General features: G+C 42.0%; 1 protein-coding gene across 1 annotated transcript in view; it reads right to left on the bottom strand.

The window, feature by feature from the left end:
- Nucleotides 1-9,115: 9,115 nt before the first annotated feature.
- Nucleotides 9,116-15,812, bottom strand: part of b4galt2 (UDP-Gal:betaGlcNAc beta 1,4- galactosyltransferase, polypeptide 2) — a 257,205-nt gene continuing 250,508 nt past the window's right edge. The window contains exon 7 of the mRNA XM_052011687.1: nt 9,116-9,993. Coding sequence (XP_051867647.1) covers nt 9,843-9,993 — 151 coding nt within the window. The 3' untranslated portion in view covers nt 9,116-9,842. The remainder of the gene's footprint in view (nt 9,994-15,812) is intronic.

Raw genomic sequence — 15,812 nt, 5'->3', positions numbered from 1 at the left:
TACATCAGTTCAGTATGATGCTCTCACTTTGTGGTTGCTGCACTTTAAGTTGCAGGGAAAGAGCAGAGAAAACAAAGAAAATGTCTATGAAAGGATGGGGACAAAGAGAGACTGAATCTCACAAGTGGTCACGGTGCTGGCAGCCAGTAAGGTGTTGTAATCACAGATGATACATCTGGAGGAGGTGTAAATTGGTCACAAATGAAAACCAAGGACCATTACTGGTATACTATGTTGTACCATTGGTGTGTAGATAATTTCACTCGGTCTGCTTTGTGGATTATGATTTGCAGGATCAATACAAGAAGTGTCTCTGTATCTGGAAATCCCTTACGTATCATGCAGACAATACATGCCGCCTCTGCTCAGCAAAGAGATGAAGTTGCAGATGTTGAGCAGAGACATCCCCCTACTAACTACATGCTTCCTCCAGCTCCTGCTGCTCTTCAGGCACTGCCTGATATCCCTATGTCTATATGGTGCTCTTTCTCTGGTGCTGGCAGCTGTCTGTGATTGACAAGGTTTTGTAGCATAGGTCATTATGAGTCTCTGCTCTGCTTCCCATGTACTGCAGGGCACCCCTGGAATGATACTGACAACCAAATCTCGTTTTGAAATAAAAACACGAAATGCTGGAAACATTTAACAGGTCAGGCAGCGCTTGCTTTCTCTTTCCCAATTATGATGGTCAACGACCCTTTAAAATTAAAAGTAACTTAAAACCAACTTGTTTTCTCTCTTTCCCATTCTGATGAATGACCTTCAATCTGAATAAGCATGTCAGCATGCAAATGCTGGAGAAAGTACTCCTTGTTAGCTTGCACACTTTCTGGACTTTGGAAGGTGTTTGAGCAAGCTGCAGAGAGTTCTGAAGGCATTCTGTTTGGATCCTGATGTAAAAGATGAGTGTCAATTTAAATAGTGATGTAGCTCTGAAGTATTGCAATTGCTGCTGTCCGTACTGAGGTTGACCCACTGGGGCATAGATTGTATCTTTTAACTCCAATTTAGGTTGGTAAGAAAAGAATTGGGTGTTGTGTGGAATAATGTCAAGTTAGCTAATGCAACTTGTGCACAGAAGTGCCTAGTTCAGTTTTGCAATAGGTGCCATCTCAACAGGAAATGATAACAAGCAGGATCCACAGCAGATTCACATCACTGGGTGCTAAACAATCCAGTTTCTTAATTTTAATTTCTATTTAATCTTATGGGGAATTTAAAGATAGATTAAGTAATCTCACCCAAAAGTGATGGTGAAATCACACACATGTTTAAGCAATGAATACTCCCAATTACAATAGTAATAAATTCCAACTGCATTATAACAACAACGCACACTTCTATTGCTCGGTTAATATTTGAGAGTTATAACCTCAAAGAGGTGGCAAAACCAAGAAAGGGAAGTTTAAAGGGTATTGAAAACAAGGAAGCAAATTTTAAAATCAAAGCTTTGCTGAATCTCTTCCTGTTCCTCTTTTCCGTATACTTATTCAACTAAAGGAAGCCTTGTTACAAGGATATGAGCCCTGGATTTTCCTTATCACACTTAATTTTCCTCTTATGTACTTTACAACAGTGACTATTTGCATTGATTTAGTACATTTTGCACACAGAAAATTATCGGGCAACTTCATTATTACTTATAGATTTTCCTGGTTTGTTTAATTCTTTATGAATCTTGATTATTCTGTCAGTGTTAGTGACTTCTCTTTACTGTGAGGCTGAGATTATAAACATACAAATTTAGACATTAGTACACTTATTAATAGGGATGCCTTTCCTTCTCACCTGTAGCACATTTATCACATCATAATAAATCATGGATCCTCATAGAACACCAGAAAGAGAAGCTGAAGAAGTTTTTCTCTGTAAGTCATCACTTAAACGTTAACATAATGGGAATTACGAGAATTCACCTGTCATTGTCTAAGGGACATTCTGTTGTACCAGAACAAGGTGTCTGGTGAAAGATCAAATTCCCAGATTAATCAGTTTGAGATGTGAAATAACAAAGTGCAATCAGTTTCACAAAATTGGATATTACATTTGAAAGCAAAACATTTGACAGAATCCATGGAGTAATTACATTTAATTTTTACATAGTCCTGGACAATTCTCAAGAGGCATAAGGCTTATTCTTGGTCCCCTTATTTATAATCTGAAGAACAGATTAGATCTAATCATACACACATTACATCATATACACCTCGCTGGTTCAGGAGCTGTCACCTAATGTAAAACAGCTGCATCTATGAGAGATGTTAAACAGATGAATAGTTACTCATATGACACACCTGTCACAGTTCTTCCACTGCAGTTGATGGAATACTTGCTTTTCATGGGTGCTGATAATGAAGTGCAAAGGGACTGATGGAACTGGTATGAACCCAGTGGCTTGAATGCCCTCCTGTTGTGCCATAATAAATGTAGAAAACCTCTGGTGACCTTTTCCAATTATGATGAAAGGTCATCCACCTAATACAACTTCTCTCCTTGCTAATGCTACTTGAGCTATTGGATATCAACAAGCAAAACTGAGTCATTCCAGAGTTCAGCTTTAACTTTTTAAACAAATTACCATTTACCTTGTCAACTTGCCAAGAACCATTAAAAATATTTACACAGCTTGATTTGAATTAACATTCAATGGAATTGATATATTTAAAAATAAACTAAACTCCACATTTTACAATACTTTGCAGCAATCATTGTCATTAATGAAATGATTAGGGTAAGGTGGTGGTGCAGAGGCTGGGTATCCTGGAGCAAGTGGCTCATCTCCTAAACCACAAAACCTATCTACCACAAGTCCGGAGCATGATGGAATACTCTACTTGCCTGGATGAATGCAGTACCAGCAACACTCAAGTAGTACAACACCACCTTGGACAACACAGCCCACTTGGCTGGTGCCCATTCCCCTACCCTGAACATTCATTCTCCCACCAATGGTGGATCATGTCTGCACTGTGTACCATCTATAAAATGCACTGCAGTTACTGGTCTGGGCTGTTCTGATGACAATAAACCTTGACTTCTATCTCTAAGCAGGACAGGGGCTAGGTGGTTGGGAAAACACTACCAAATCACACACTATCCTGACAAGAAAATATATTGCTATTCATCATTGTCACTGGGTGGAAACCTTGAAAAGTCCTACTCAATTAATACTATAGGAATACTTCACTGGAAAGATCATAGTGGTACAAGAAGTTGGCTCACAGCTTCTCAGGTGAAATTAGGAATGGGCAATAAATTCTGGCCTTGTCAGGAATGCCTAGATGCTGTCAATAAATTTTAAGGAAGCTACTTTGAAATTCAGTTAGGTCATTGTGTATGGTCACATTTACTTAAGATCATTCCAGTAGACCTGCTTTGCATGCTATTGCACGACATTAATAATATTGATCATCCTCTTCACAACTACAACAATAATGATGCTATAAATACTTACTGATTCGAGTTTCTTTCCTTCTGCCATCTAAGGTACGGTGTCAGAAATCCAGTTTAGTAATTTTTTGAATACAAACCTAATTATATGTAAATTTCAAATTTCTTTACACACATTTAAAATCCTCTACATATCTGGTTCTGTTTTGCTTGGATGTTTTATTTAAGCACTGTCAATTTTGCACTGTGACCAAGCTTTACTTTTATTTCTTTTATTGTATTCTGGGTATGATGACTTCATTATGATGAACTTTGTGCTTTGTTGATACCACACAAATAAATTAAACTGATCTGTTTATAAAGCAGGACAGGATGTTGTGTATACTTTGCCTGGAAAACCACATTCAAAATCTCAGGCATACAATTTAACAGAGGTTTCAGTGACACAGAGAGAGAGAGAGAGAGAGAGAGAGAGAGAGAGAGAGAGAGAGAGAGAGAGTGAGATAGAGAGAGAGAGAGAGAGAGAATGAGATAGATAGATAGAGAGAGAGAGAGAGAGAGAGAATGAGATAGAGAGAGAGAGAGAATGAGATAGAGAGAGAGAGAGAGAGAGAGAGAGAGAGAGAGGGTTTCCACAACCACCCACCCGCACCACAACCCAACCCTTACTGCCCTCAACTCTTAATTCACTGAAGGGCGGCAGCAGGTCCTGGACTTCTCAAGAACAAAGTAATTCTATATTGAATTGATTACTTAATAAAGTATTGAGCCAGCTAGATGTTTTCTTAACACTGTGAACTGCAGTTTAATACATTCAACAAAAGAAATTATTTTTAACTAGTTGACATTTTGAATTTAAAAAAAGAGAATTTTAATGGAGTAGAAATACTATAACTACAGATCAGGATGGCACTGCTGTTTTTGATGTTTCGTGCTCTCTCCTTGGTTGTCAACAGCAAAAAAAAATTCAACACTAATCAAATGGATCAATAAATTTGAATTACTGATGAATCACAAGATTAGCTGCAGGCATCTGTGTGGAGTGCAGTTGCCTTTTTGATTTTTTTCATTTCTTTCAAAAAAGAAATTCCACAGAACTTGAATCAGAGGTTTGTTGGCTTGAAATCTACACTAATTTGAGCACAAGAATGTCCAGATTGGCATTCCAGTGCGGTTCTGAAGGAGTGCAAGACTGGCTTCGGGATATTACATAAAGGTTCCATCTGCTTCCCTAAGGTGCACGGAAAACATTCCATGGCATCGTATCCAAGTCTGGGCAATAATTATAATGCACCAGCATTAGTAGAGCAGATGACCTTATGATTGTCATATTTGTGGGAGCTTAGAGTGTACCAATTGGCAGCTGCACTTCCTACATTTCAATAGTGATTTAATTTTAAAAGTACGTATTTGGCTGCAAACTCTATTGGATGTCATGAAAAGGACCGTATAGTGCAAGTCATTATTTCAATCAGAGAAAGAAATGCAGTTGGAGAAACACCCAATTTCCAATATTACAGTGCACACCAAGACGAAGGTCAATATTTCCATCTGCACCTGCAGCAGAGTTCCATGGCGAGTATGCCATATCTAATTCTTCTCCTGTCATCTATTTCTCTAGAACTTTCCATTAAAATTAGAATTGGCAGCTCAACATCAGTTTCCTCTGTGAACTGACTTCCAACTCAAACCTAAATGACATTATCCCAATTAATTTTGGACATCTGCAGGCAGCAGAAGGACCATTTGAGATCCTTATCAGAGCATCCAGGGTGGTACCAAGGACCTCAAATTCATGAGTTATGAGCATACAGAAATCCAATGTAAATAGTAAAAAAAGGCACAACACTTCCCAATCTATCCACCTGTGACCCAAAATATCGACTATTTCTCCCCCCATACAGATGCTGCTCGACCTGCTGAGTTCCTCCAGCAGATTGTTTGTTGACCCACCTGTCTTTCCCATCAGGCATCTTCTGCCCCATCTGTGGATCCCAAATTAGCCTCATCAGCCACCTCAGAACCCACAGAACTGGACCAGAAGCAAGAGAAACAAAGGACTGCAGATGCTGGAATCTAGATGAAAAACATGATGATGCTGGAGGAACTCAGCAGGCCAGGCAGCAGCTGTGGAGAAAAGCAGGCGGTCAATGTTTCGGGTCAGGACCCTTCTTCAGGACTGAAGATAGGAAAAGGGGAAGCCCAATATATAGGAGGGAAAAGCAGAGCAGTGATAGGTGGACAAAAGAGGGGAGGTGGGGTGGGCACAAGGTGGTGAAAGGTAGATGCAGGTAAAAGATAGTGATAGGCAGGTGCGGGGGAGGAGGGGAGAGCAGATCCACTGGGGGATGGGTCAAAGGTAATGACAGAGAAAAAAAAGGTAGAAAAAAAGAGAGAGAGGCTAGGAAAGGCAAGAAAAGAAGCAGCATGGTTGGGGAAGGGGTGTGGGGATTACTTCAACTGGGAGAATTGAATGTTCATGCCGTTAGGCTGCAAGGTTCCAAGACGGAAAATGAGGTGCTTTTCCTCCAGTTTGTGCTTGGAATTCTCCTGGCAGTGGAGGAGGCCGCAGACTGACATATCTGTGTTGGAGTGGGAGGGGGAGTTGAAGTGACTGGCAATGGGGAGATGCAGATCGCGGTTACGGATGGAGCATGGGTGTTCTGCGAAAGTCATCTAGTCTGCATTTGGTCTCGCTAGTGTAAAGGAGGCCACACTTGGAGCACCGAATGCAGTAGATGTCATTAAGGGAGGTGCAGGTGAATCTCTGTCTCACCTGAAAGGCCTGTTTGGGTCCCTGGATGGAGGTGATGGAGGTGGTGTAGGGGCAGGTGTTGCACCTATGGCGGGGGGGGGCAGTGGAAAGTTCCCAGGGTGGGAGTGGGATGGGTGGGGGTGGGGGGAGGGAGTGAACTAGGGAGTGGCGGAGAGAGCAGTCCCTGCAAAAGGCAGAGAAGGGTGAGAAGGGGAAGATATACGTGGTGTGGGGTTCCATTGGAGATGGTGGAAGTGGTGGAGAATGATGTGTTGGATATGTAGGCTGGTAGGATGAAATGTGAGGACAAGGGGGACCCTATCCCTGTTGGGTCTGGGAGGGGTGGGGGTGAGAGCAGAGGTGATGGAAACAGCAGAGAAGTGGGTGCGAGTTCTCTCAACCACAGTAGGGGGGAAGCCACAGTTAGAAAAGAAGTTGGACATCTCAGATGTCCTAGGGTGGAAAGTCTCATCATGGGAGCAGGTGTGGCGGACACAGAGAAATTGAGAAAAAGGGACAGCATCCTTGCAAGGGACAAGGGTGGGAGGAGCTGTAATTGAGACAGCTGTGGGCGTCAGTGGGTCTGTAGAAAATGTCGGTCGATAAGGAATCTCCTGAGATGGAGAAGGAAAGATCGAGGAAGGAGAGAGAGGTGTCAGAGATAGTCTGAGTGAATTGGAGAGCAGGGTGAAAATCTGGCGAAATTTATGAAACTTTCGAGTTCCGCATGGGTGCAAGAGGTGGCACCAATGCAGTCGTTGATATAGCGGCGAAAGTTGAGGAATGGGGCCAGTGTAGGCTTGGAACAGTTCAACTTAGTCAACGAAGAGGCAGGTATAGCTGGGGCCCATCCGAGTGCCCATATCTATGTCCTTGGTCTGTAGAAAGTGAGAGGAATCAAAAGTGAAGTTGTTAAGGCTGAGGACAAGTTCAGCCAGGCGGAGGAGAGTGTTAGTGGAAGGGGACTGGTTCTGTCTCTGGTCAAGAAAGAAGCAGAGGTCGGTGAGGCCGTCATGATGGGGAATGGAGGTATGTAGGGACTGGATGTCCATGGTGAAGATGAGGTTGTGCATGCCAGAGAACTTATAGCTATGGAATAGTTGGAGCGCTTGTGATGTGTCACGGACGTAGGTGGGAAGGGATTGGACCAGGGAGGATAGGATAGTGTCCAGGTACGAGGATACGAGCTCTGTGGGGCAAGAGCATGCAGAGACAATAGGTCTGCTGGGACAGTCCATCTTCTGCATTTTGGGGAGGAGATAGAAGCAGGCAGTCCTGGGTTGCGGGACTAACATGTTGGTACCAACCCCTCTCACCCCTTTCCTCTCACCAACCAAATTTCCCACTGCTGCACGGCCGTCCAGTCCCCCCTTCCCATCCCGCCTGTAGTCAGAGGTTCCCGCCTCTGCACGGTCCTCCAGCTCCCCCTCCACTGCCCACCCAGACACCCCCGCCTGTGCCCTACACCACTCTCTGCTCCTCCCACCCCCTTCCTCCCCGGGGCCTCCCTCTCTCCGGGTTTCGCCTACCATTGCCTGTGTTTCTTCCCCCATCTACTACTAATTCTGCATCCCACCTTGCACCTCCACCAGCCCAATCCCTGACCTCTCCTCCTGTTCCTCCTCTTGTTCCCTCCACTACATCCACCTCCTATCCGTCAAACTCTTCACCCCTGTACCGCTCACAACCCCCCTCACCCCTTTCCTCTCACCAGCCCAGCCCCTCTACCCTCCACCCTCCCCCATCCTTCCTCCTCTAGCCCCAACTCTAACCCTTGCCGGGTCTTTACCATTCCCCCTCACCTCCCCCTCTCTGAGACTGAGCGGTCTGTTCTCAGCAGAGGCCTCACCCTTGCACACCTACACCCCCACCTCAACAAATTCCAAGCCTGGCACGACGCCGAGCTCTTTTTCCACCACCTCCACACCTTCTCCTTCGGTAAAGAGTCCTCTTCCCCCTTCTGATGACTCGTTCTCCCGCCTCCAGCCCTCTCCTTCCACCTAGACTCCCCCACCAGGCCTGTTATCTTCAACTCCCCTTCCCACTCTATCACAGATATGTCAGTCCTCGGCCTCCTCCACTGCCAGGAGAATTCCAAACTGGAGGAACAGCACCTCATTTTCCATCTTAGAACCTTGCAGCCTAAGGGCATGAACATTGAATTCTCCCACTTTAAGTCATCCCCACCCCCAACCGTGTTTCTTCTTTCTTCCTTTTCCTAGCCTCTCTTTTTTCTACCCTACTATTTTCCTCCTTACCTTTGACTCATCCCCTGGTAGATCCGCTCTCCCCTCCTCCCCCACACCTGCCTATCACTATCTCTTACCTGCATCTACCTATCACCACCTTGTGCCCACCCTGCCTCCCCTCTTTTGTCCACCTATCACTGCTCTGCTTTCCCTTTCTATATATTGGGCTTCCCCTTTTCCTATCTTCAGTCCTGAAGAAGGGTCCTGACCCAAAACGTTGACTGCCTGCTTTTCTCCACGGATGCTGCCTGGCCTGCTGAGTTCTTCCAGCATCATCGTGTTTTTTATTTGGACCAGAAGCAAATCATTCATGATCCTAGGAAACCACTTCAGAAGATTTCTGATTACTGTCCCTGGCACATTAAACATAATCTGCAAGTCACTTACTATGAAAATATGTCCCTCTATTTTCAAGCTCTTAATTTAACCCATGAATTACATAATTAAAAACATGCTCTGTGACCAATATTACTTAAACAGATTATATGGTCATTCTCACACTGCAATTTGTGAGACCATGACAGGTTTAATCAACTGTTGTGGTTTCCTCCAAGTGACTACATTTCAATAAAATTCTTCATTGGCTCATGAATATCCTGACATGATGGAAGATGCTTTATAAATATAGATTTTTATTGCACAGGTGACAGAATTTAAGTTTGAGAGCAAAGTTTTTTCACCTAATGAGTAATATGTGTGGGAAAAATAAATCACAAGACTGCAGTTTCTTTCTATTTATTTATCAAATTCTGTAAATCCAGAGATTTTTCTTGTGTTTTCCTTTAATGATTTCATTTTTTTAATAACTTTATAACATTCAATATTAGAAATTTACAAGAAACCCCTTATGTTATATGGTAGAAAACATGAGCATACAGTGATTCTGAAAGCTGCAAAGAATATTCAGCACTCAAAGAGTTAAAATAGCTGTGACCCATAATGACCTTGCAGGCACATTTTCTTGTAATGTAAGGTCTCGCCGGCAACTAAAAGAATCTGCCCCAAGATTTTGTGGCAATGATACTCCAGTGAGCCAGATTCAAACAGAGCAAGGTTTTTTTGTTAGAGGAAGCCACCTTCAAAGAGGCCAAGGATTTTGTTAACAGTACTAAAGAGATTGTACAGAACTTCATTTTCCACTTGATTTCACACAAATAAAAGAGCTTAAAAAGAATAAATCCTCCCAGATCAGTACAACCTGGTCCTGTCTGGTTTACATCTCTCAATTCCAGAAGGCAGCATTTCAGCAATCTTATAGAGCAAGAGGGTTTTTTTTCTTTCCTCTCACTTCCACATGCTTTGTTAGTTTTTTTTTATTTTATGTTTTATTCACCGTAATTCTTTGGAGAGACAGAAAGGGAAAGACAGAGAATGACAGACAGAAAGACTGTCTATAATGAGGCAAGGAATACCAGGAAAACTGTCTTTGCTGAGAGCAGTGTAACCTGCTATCCCCTTGAAACCCGAGGTGGCGGAGTGCCAATGTCCACTGTGATATTTGTGTACATCGGGTACTTGGTTATATTCACCAGTTTGTATTTCAAGGAGTTGATCCCATCTTGCTTCATGGTTAACTTTGTGTTCTGGATTTTTGTAAACCTGAAAGAAAAATTGTTATACATTTCAATATAAAAATCAATGCAAACAGGCGTGCAGAACAACTCACAACTCCCATGCTTTCTCTCATGATGACCTTCTGACATGTAATTAAACCAGGAACATCTCAATCTCTTGAGAACCAATGCGAATGTGAAATTAAGCTATGTTCTAGCAGACTAACGCCCATGTACCAGGGTGGGAAGAAATTACAAGTAGGCAACCTGCTTGGAAAGAACACTTGGAGAGGACTGTGACAAGTTCATTTTTGACACAACCCCAAGGCAAACTCACTGGGATTACTTTCAACTTTTGGGCAACCAAATGGCAGATTGTGCCAGTGAGTAGGTTCATCATTGGTGAAAGGTGAATTTGAAGCAATGACCTAACTCGCGTGGAACCTGCAAGTGCTGGGAAACCAATTGAGACCGTGGAACCTGTCCCTCTTCCCCCATTATCCCCCAGTGTAATCTACCCAGTCTCACCAGTGGTGCATGGCCTGTGGTAGTGACCCTGGATCATTCCAAGTAATTCCACATTTGCCTTGCTCAGTCCTTTCTATAGAAACAACCACAGAACTGGTTGGAGTGCAAAGGACACATATCCTGACAACTCTTAAAGCATTGACTGAAGGGATGGTGGAACCAAATATAATGATAATTTTGAAAAGGTAATCAAATACATGTAGAGGAAAATCCTGGACAGTGAGGAAAGAGCAGGATTTGGAGTATTTGGTAGTCTAGATGCCTCTTTCTGTGCCACATCCCCAACCCTTACACACCATCACATAAGCCAGATCAACCCCCAGCCCCACCAGCCTTCCCAGTTGCCATATTATAGCCACTTCCCTTTTAATGGTTTACCTGAGGACCAGTGCAGGCAACAAAGTGGCCTGAAGTTCAAAACCTCTTTGTTGCTGAGCCATCTTGGAATGCACAGCTGCATACTTGTCTGGCCAATCTCAACTAATTGAGGTCTGAGTATCACAGTGGTGCATGGATTAGAGCAACTGCATTTGATTGCAGGAAATATTTCTGGAGACACGTATGTGTCCAGGCCTAGCAATTACTGAGTAATTATGTCTTGTTTCTCTGACATTGTGCCATGTGGCTGTAAAGATATCTTTAAACCCGTGGAAACCCATTGTAATTTAAAAGGCATTCCTTATATATGCATTGAAACTGATGACCTGAAGTCTGATAAATCAAAATGAGATTTTTTCATAAATAAGACCATTTCCTGGATTGGTGCATTTATCGTCCAATCAAGAAATACTTGGTTAGGGTCAGGGTCAGGGACAAATAAGCAATGCAAGAAAACAAGAAATGCTTCAATAATGAAAACTCAAATCTAGTAATGTTTCTCTGGAAGGCTGCAAAATGACTGACAATGACTCCGATTAACTGGCTGGCAAAAATAGCAATGGGAAATTTGAGAAGGATAGAAAACAAAATTCTGCAAGATGAAAGGGGGGGGGGGGAGAGAGAAAGAGAAAGAGAAAGAGAGAGAGAGAGAGAGAGAGAGAGAGAGAGAGAGAGCTTCATAGATGGAGGGATAATTACTACATAAAAAATCAATGAAAAACAATGTGATGAAACTAATGCTAACTTTTCTATATTATGTTTAATAATGTGGTGGAGACGTGGACAATGATCCACAGGATAATAAAGGAAATTTAAAGAAGTCTAACTGATTGTACAAAATGATATGACCATTGAAGAATATTAAAAAATATAACAAAAGAATCATACAGAAGTGAAAAAAGGAAATTTAGCTGTGGAGAGGGAAGATATGGAGAAGATGCTGAGTAAATATATTATGCAGATAACTGCAAATTAAGGTACGGGTAACAAGATAGGCATATGAGAGGATAGATTGGTAGATAATTTTAAAAAACACAAGATTATAGAAAAATCTTGTAAACTATAAGACCATAAAAAGACTTAAGGATGAATTACAGATCAGCAGAGTTATCTAAAAGACAGCAAATAAAACCTCATGTCATGCTATGAATATTGGAGGGAAAAGCCAAAGGAAGTGTAAACTCAATAGAATGATGCTAAAAGGTATGGATGAGACATCTCAGGTGTAATAAATAATTCCTTGAATGTGCAATTAAGCCAAAACAAAAAGCCCAATAATATTAGTGATTTTTTAAGTTGGAGTAGGAGTAAAAGAGCTGAAGAGGTGTGATCATCTTTACAAGCAGTAGCTTGGCAAAGGTTCACTGCACAGTTACAGGACACTAAAGGAAGGGCAACAACATTAAATAGACAAGCAGCAAAGATTCACCAGGTTATCGGTGAAGGTTAAAAGTTATAGTTACAAAAGGGGGCTTGAGGAGCCAGAACATTTTCTTTGCAGCAGAGAAGATCCAGGATACTTTCAAGTAGGGAATGATACTTGCATATAAACATAAGAAAATAGCAGGAGTGGGCCACCCGACCCCTCAAGCCTGCCCTACCATTCGATATGATCATAGCTGATCTGCTCCAGGCCTCATCTTCCTCTTCTGTGCCAGTTTCCCATAACCCTCAATTACCTGATATTTCAAAAAAATTATCTACTTCTTTAATTACATTTCCACAACCCCCTGGGGTAGGGAATTCTTTGCTTTTCTTAATTTACAGGATGTGAGTGTCACTGGCAGTATTTATTGTCCATCCCCGTTTGCCCCTGAATTGAGGAGCAAATTAAGATTGAGATCTGGAAATCACATTTAAAGGTCAGACTGGATAAAGGGTGGCAAATCCCCCTCTTGAATGGCATTAGTGAATGAGTTGATTTTTTGATTATAATCAGCTGTTTACCATTTCTAGTAACATCTCTTTTAATCCACATTTATTTCATTAATTAAATTTAAATTCCAAAGTTACCCTGGTGGGATTCGATCTCATTTCTCCGGATCAATAGTCCAGACTCCTGGAAGCCAATCCAGTAACTTAACCACCATGCCACAAAAATGCTGTGGAGTCACTATCAAACTGGCAACTTTAAATTAGTAACAAAAGAGGAATGAGGAATCATTTCGCACATATTATTAGAGTGTGCCACAGTTAGATGTGGAAGCGGAGAGCTACTGTATCTCCTCGGAGAATATACATTTGAAGCACAAGACTCGCAAAGACAGTTCAAGGAAGTAAATAAGTTTGGGATTGCTTTAGAAATGACTGTAATAATAAGGTAAAAGATATCCTTTTATCCTGTAAATTTAAACAGTTCCATACAAGTAAGTTGAATCCAAAATGAGATTATTCCCTAAATAAATCTTCTGAATCACATTTTTTTTGTGTTATATCCACTGTAGCATAAATTTTGCCTTTTTTTCATTAATTGTGGGCATCATAGTGAGACATCACAGCATTCCTTTAATCAGAAATTACAATAATTTACCAGGAAATAACAGGATTGGATGTAGTACAGATGTAGTAATGGAGAGTGGTCATATGAATGATTTACAGAGGAAATAATGGATAAGTGCTAGAGATCAAATTGCTGCAAATAACTAGAAGAATGATCCTTTCCCTGGATCAAACAATTGCAGCAGTATTCCACTGCCAGGAAACTGCAGACTCACACCTCATCATTCAACATACATTTAGCCCGTTCAATACATAAAAGAGACAGGTGAGTGGATGTGAACATTTATTCCTCATTTCCTTTTGCAAGAAATGGACACAGTCAGGCTCCCAACTGCCTAGATGCTTACTCAGGATGTGTAATCATGATGAGGGACTTGATAGCAGGCGGCGTTAGGAACTTTCAGTAGAAATTCCACCATCTGATGGTTGGTTCTTGGATACACATCTCAGATAAAGTACAAGGTCTGGCCACAGCCTGCAGCTTAATCATCAGAGTCCAAGTCACTAGCTTGAAAGCTTTACAAAGCTTTCATAGGCCTACATTTGCTTTTAGCAAAGCTGTGCAATTACTATCCACAGCTTTACCAAGACACATGGAAAGAGTTCATCAGCTTTTCTCATCTTCGTACAGTCTGTTAAGTCAGGCATCTATTCACCCAAATCCAAATACTATTGGGTTTAATGGAAAGCACCAAATGTGTTAGTCATTGGCAGCATTTTTAGAGGAGTCCTTTTGATCATAGGACACTACAGCACAGTACAGGCCCTTCAGCCCACAATGTTGTGCCGATATTTTATCCTGCTCTAATATCTGTCTAACCCTTCCCTCTCATTTCTCTACCATTCATGTGTCTAAGAGTCTCTTAAATGTCCCTAATGTATCTACCTCCACAACCTCTACCGGCAGTGTGTTCCACATACCCACCACTCTCTGTGTAAAAAACTTACCTCTGACATCCCCCTTATACCTTCCTCCAATCACCCTAAAATTATGCCCCCTCGTGTCAGCCATTTTCACCCTGGGAAAAAGTCTCTGACTGTCCCCTTGATCTATGCCTCTTATTGTGTAGACCTCTATTAAGTCACCTCTTATCCTCTTTCTCTCCAAAGAGAAAAGCCCTAACTCACTCAATCTATCATTATCCTCATAAGCCATGCTCTCCAATCCAGGCAGCATCCTGGTAAATCTCCTCTGCACCCTCTCTAAAGCTTCCACATCCTTCCTATAATGAGGCAACCAGAATTGAACACACCACTCCAAGTACTAAACACAATACTCCAAGTAATCGTGATTGATGACAGATTTTTGCTGCAAGGAAAACAACTTTAAGTCTTCTGCAATAGCACTTTTGACTCTGCTGATCATTTCTAATTCATACCATTTTTGGATGTTCTGATGATATATCAGTGGGACTTTAATGGGCTTCAGCCTTTGCCTGCTTGCCTTTCTCCCTTTGTGTGATTGTTGAATAAATAAATGGCTGGACTGTTCCAGTGTCAGTTTCTTTGAGTTTGGCTACCAAAACTAGTAAATTATTGGCCACATTATCTGCTCTATTGGCAGCAATACCAATCTGGCTCCGGGCTTTGTGGCTATAACATCCTTACTGCCATGCACCATGGCCCAATCATTCAAAGCACAGAAGCCATCAGCCGCACTGAACTCTCAGTTAATCTCCAACAAGGATGAGCGTCTCATTCAACATGGGTCCAGCCCCTGGTCTGAAGGTTCCTAATGACATCAAAGAGTGAAAATGGAAAAGAAGGTATTGGTATTGGTATTGGTTTATTATTGTCACTTGCACCAAGGTACAGTGAAAAACTTGTCTTGCATACCGATCGTAACCACTGCTGCTGATTACATGAGTGGGTGCGCAAGGGGCACAGCAATTGGAAAGATTTGTGCCAAAATTGAAGCTTAGTCCATTTCACAATGTTTTTAGGACAAAACTGGAAACCCACTCTTGGGAAAATAAATCCAAATATGGGTTACGTACCATCCAAAAATGTGGCATTTTAGGCGGTGAAAGAGATTACAGTTCTTCAGGATAGTTTTTTCATGGTAGAGCAATCTTTAAAAACAATTTTCCTTGGGTCTCACCCCTGCTCTCTGTCTGCCCGTATCAGTTCAGCTTCTCTCCCTCAATCACACCTCCAACTCTAATCCTGACCCCCAATCCCACCCTCACCACAATTCACATTTCCACGGCCTCTCTTCTTACTTCAACATTAGACCCTGTTATGATTACACATCCCTGTCCCCACTCCTTCACTAGCCCCAGCCATGGGTCCAATTGCCCCCTGCACCCTGTGAACAAAGATCACATCCATGTTTGTGGGAAATAATTTTACACTGATTAAATATCAGTTTCTATTTTTTCCTCTTCTCCAAATCAAATCAAAACCTAAACTTCAGAAATGACAGCAGAACCCAACCGCATCAGATTATTTCCACTGAAG

Source organism: Pristis pectinata, chromosome 3, assembly GCF_009764475.1.
Source record: "Pristis pectinata isolate sPriPec2 chromosome 3, sPriPec2.1.pri, whole genome shotgun sequence".
Taxonomy (NCBI): domain Eukaryota; kingdom Metazoa; phylum Chordata; class Chondrichthyes; order Rhinopristiformes; family Pristidae; genus Pristis; species Pristis pectinata.
The sequence above is the reverse complement of the archived record's forward strand: the minus strand, read 5'-3'. Positions and strand labels throughout refer to the sequence as shown.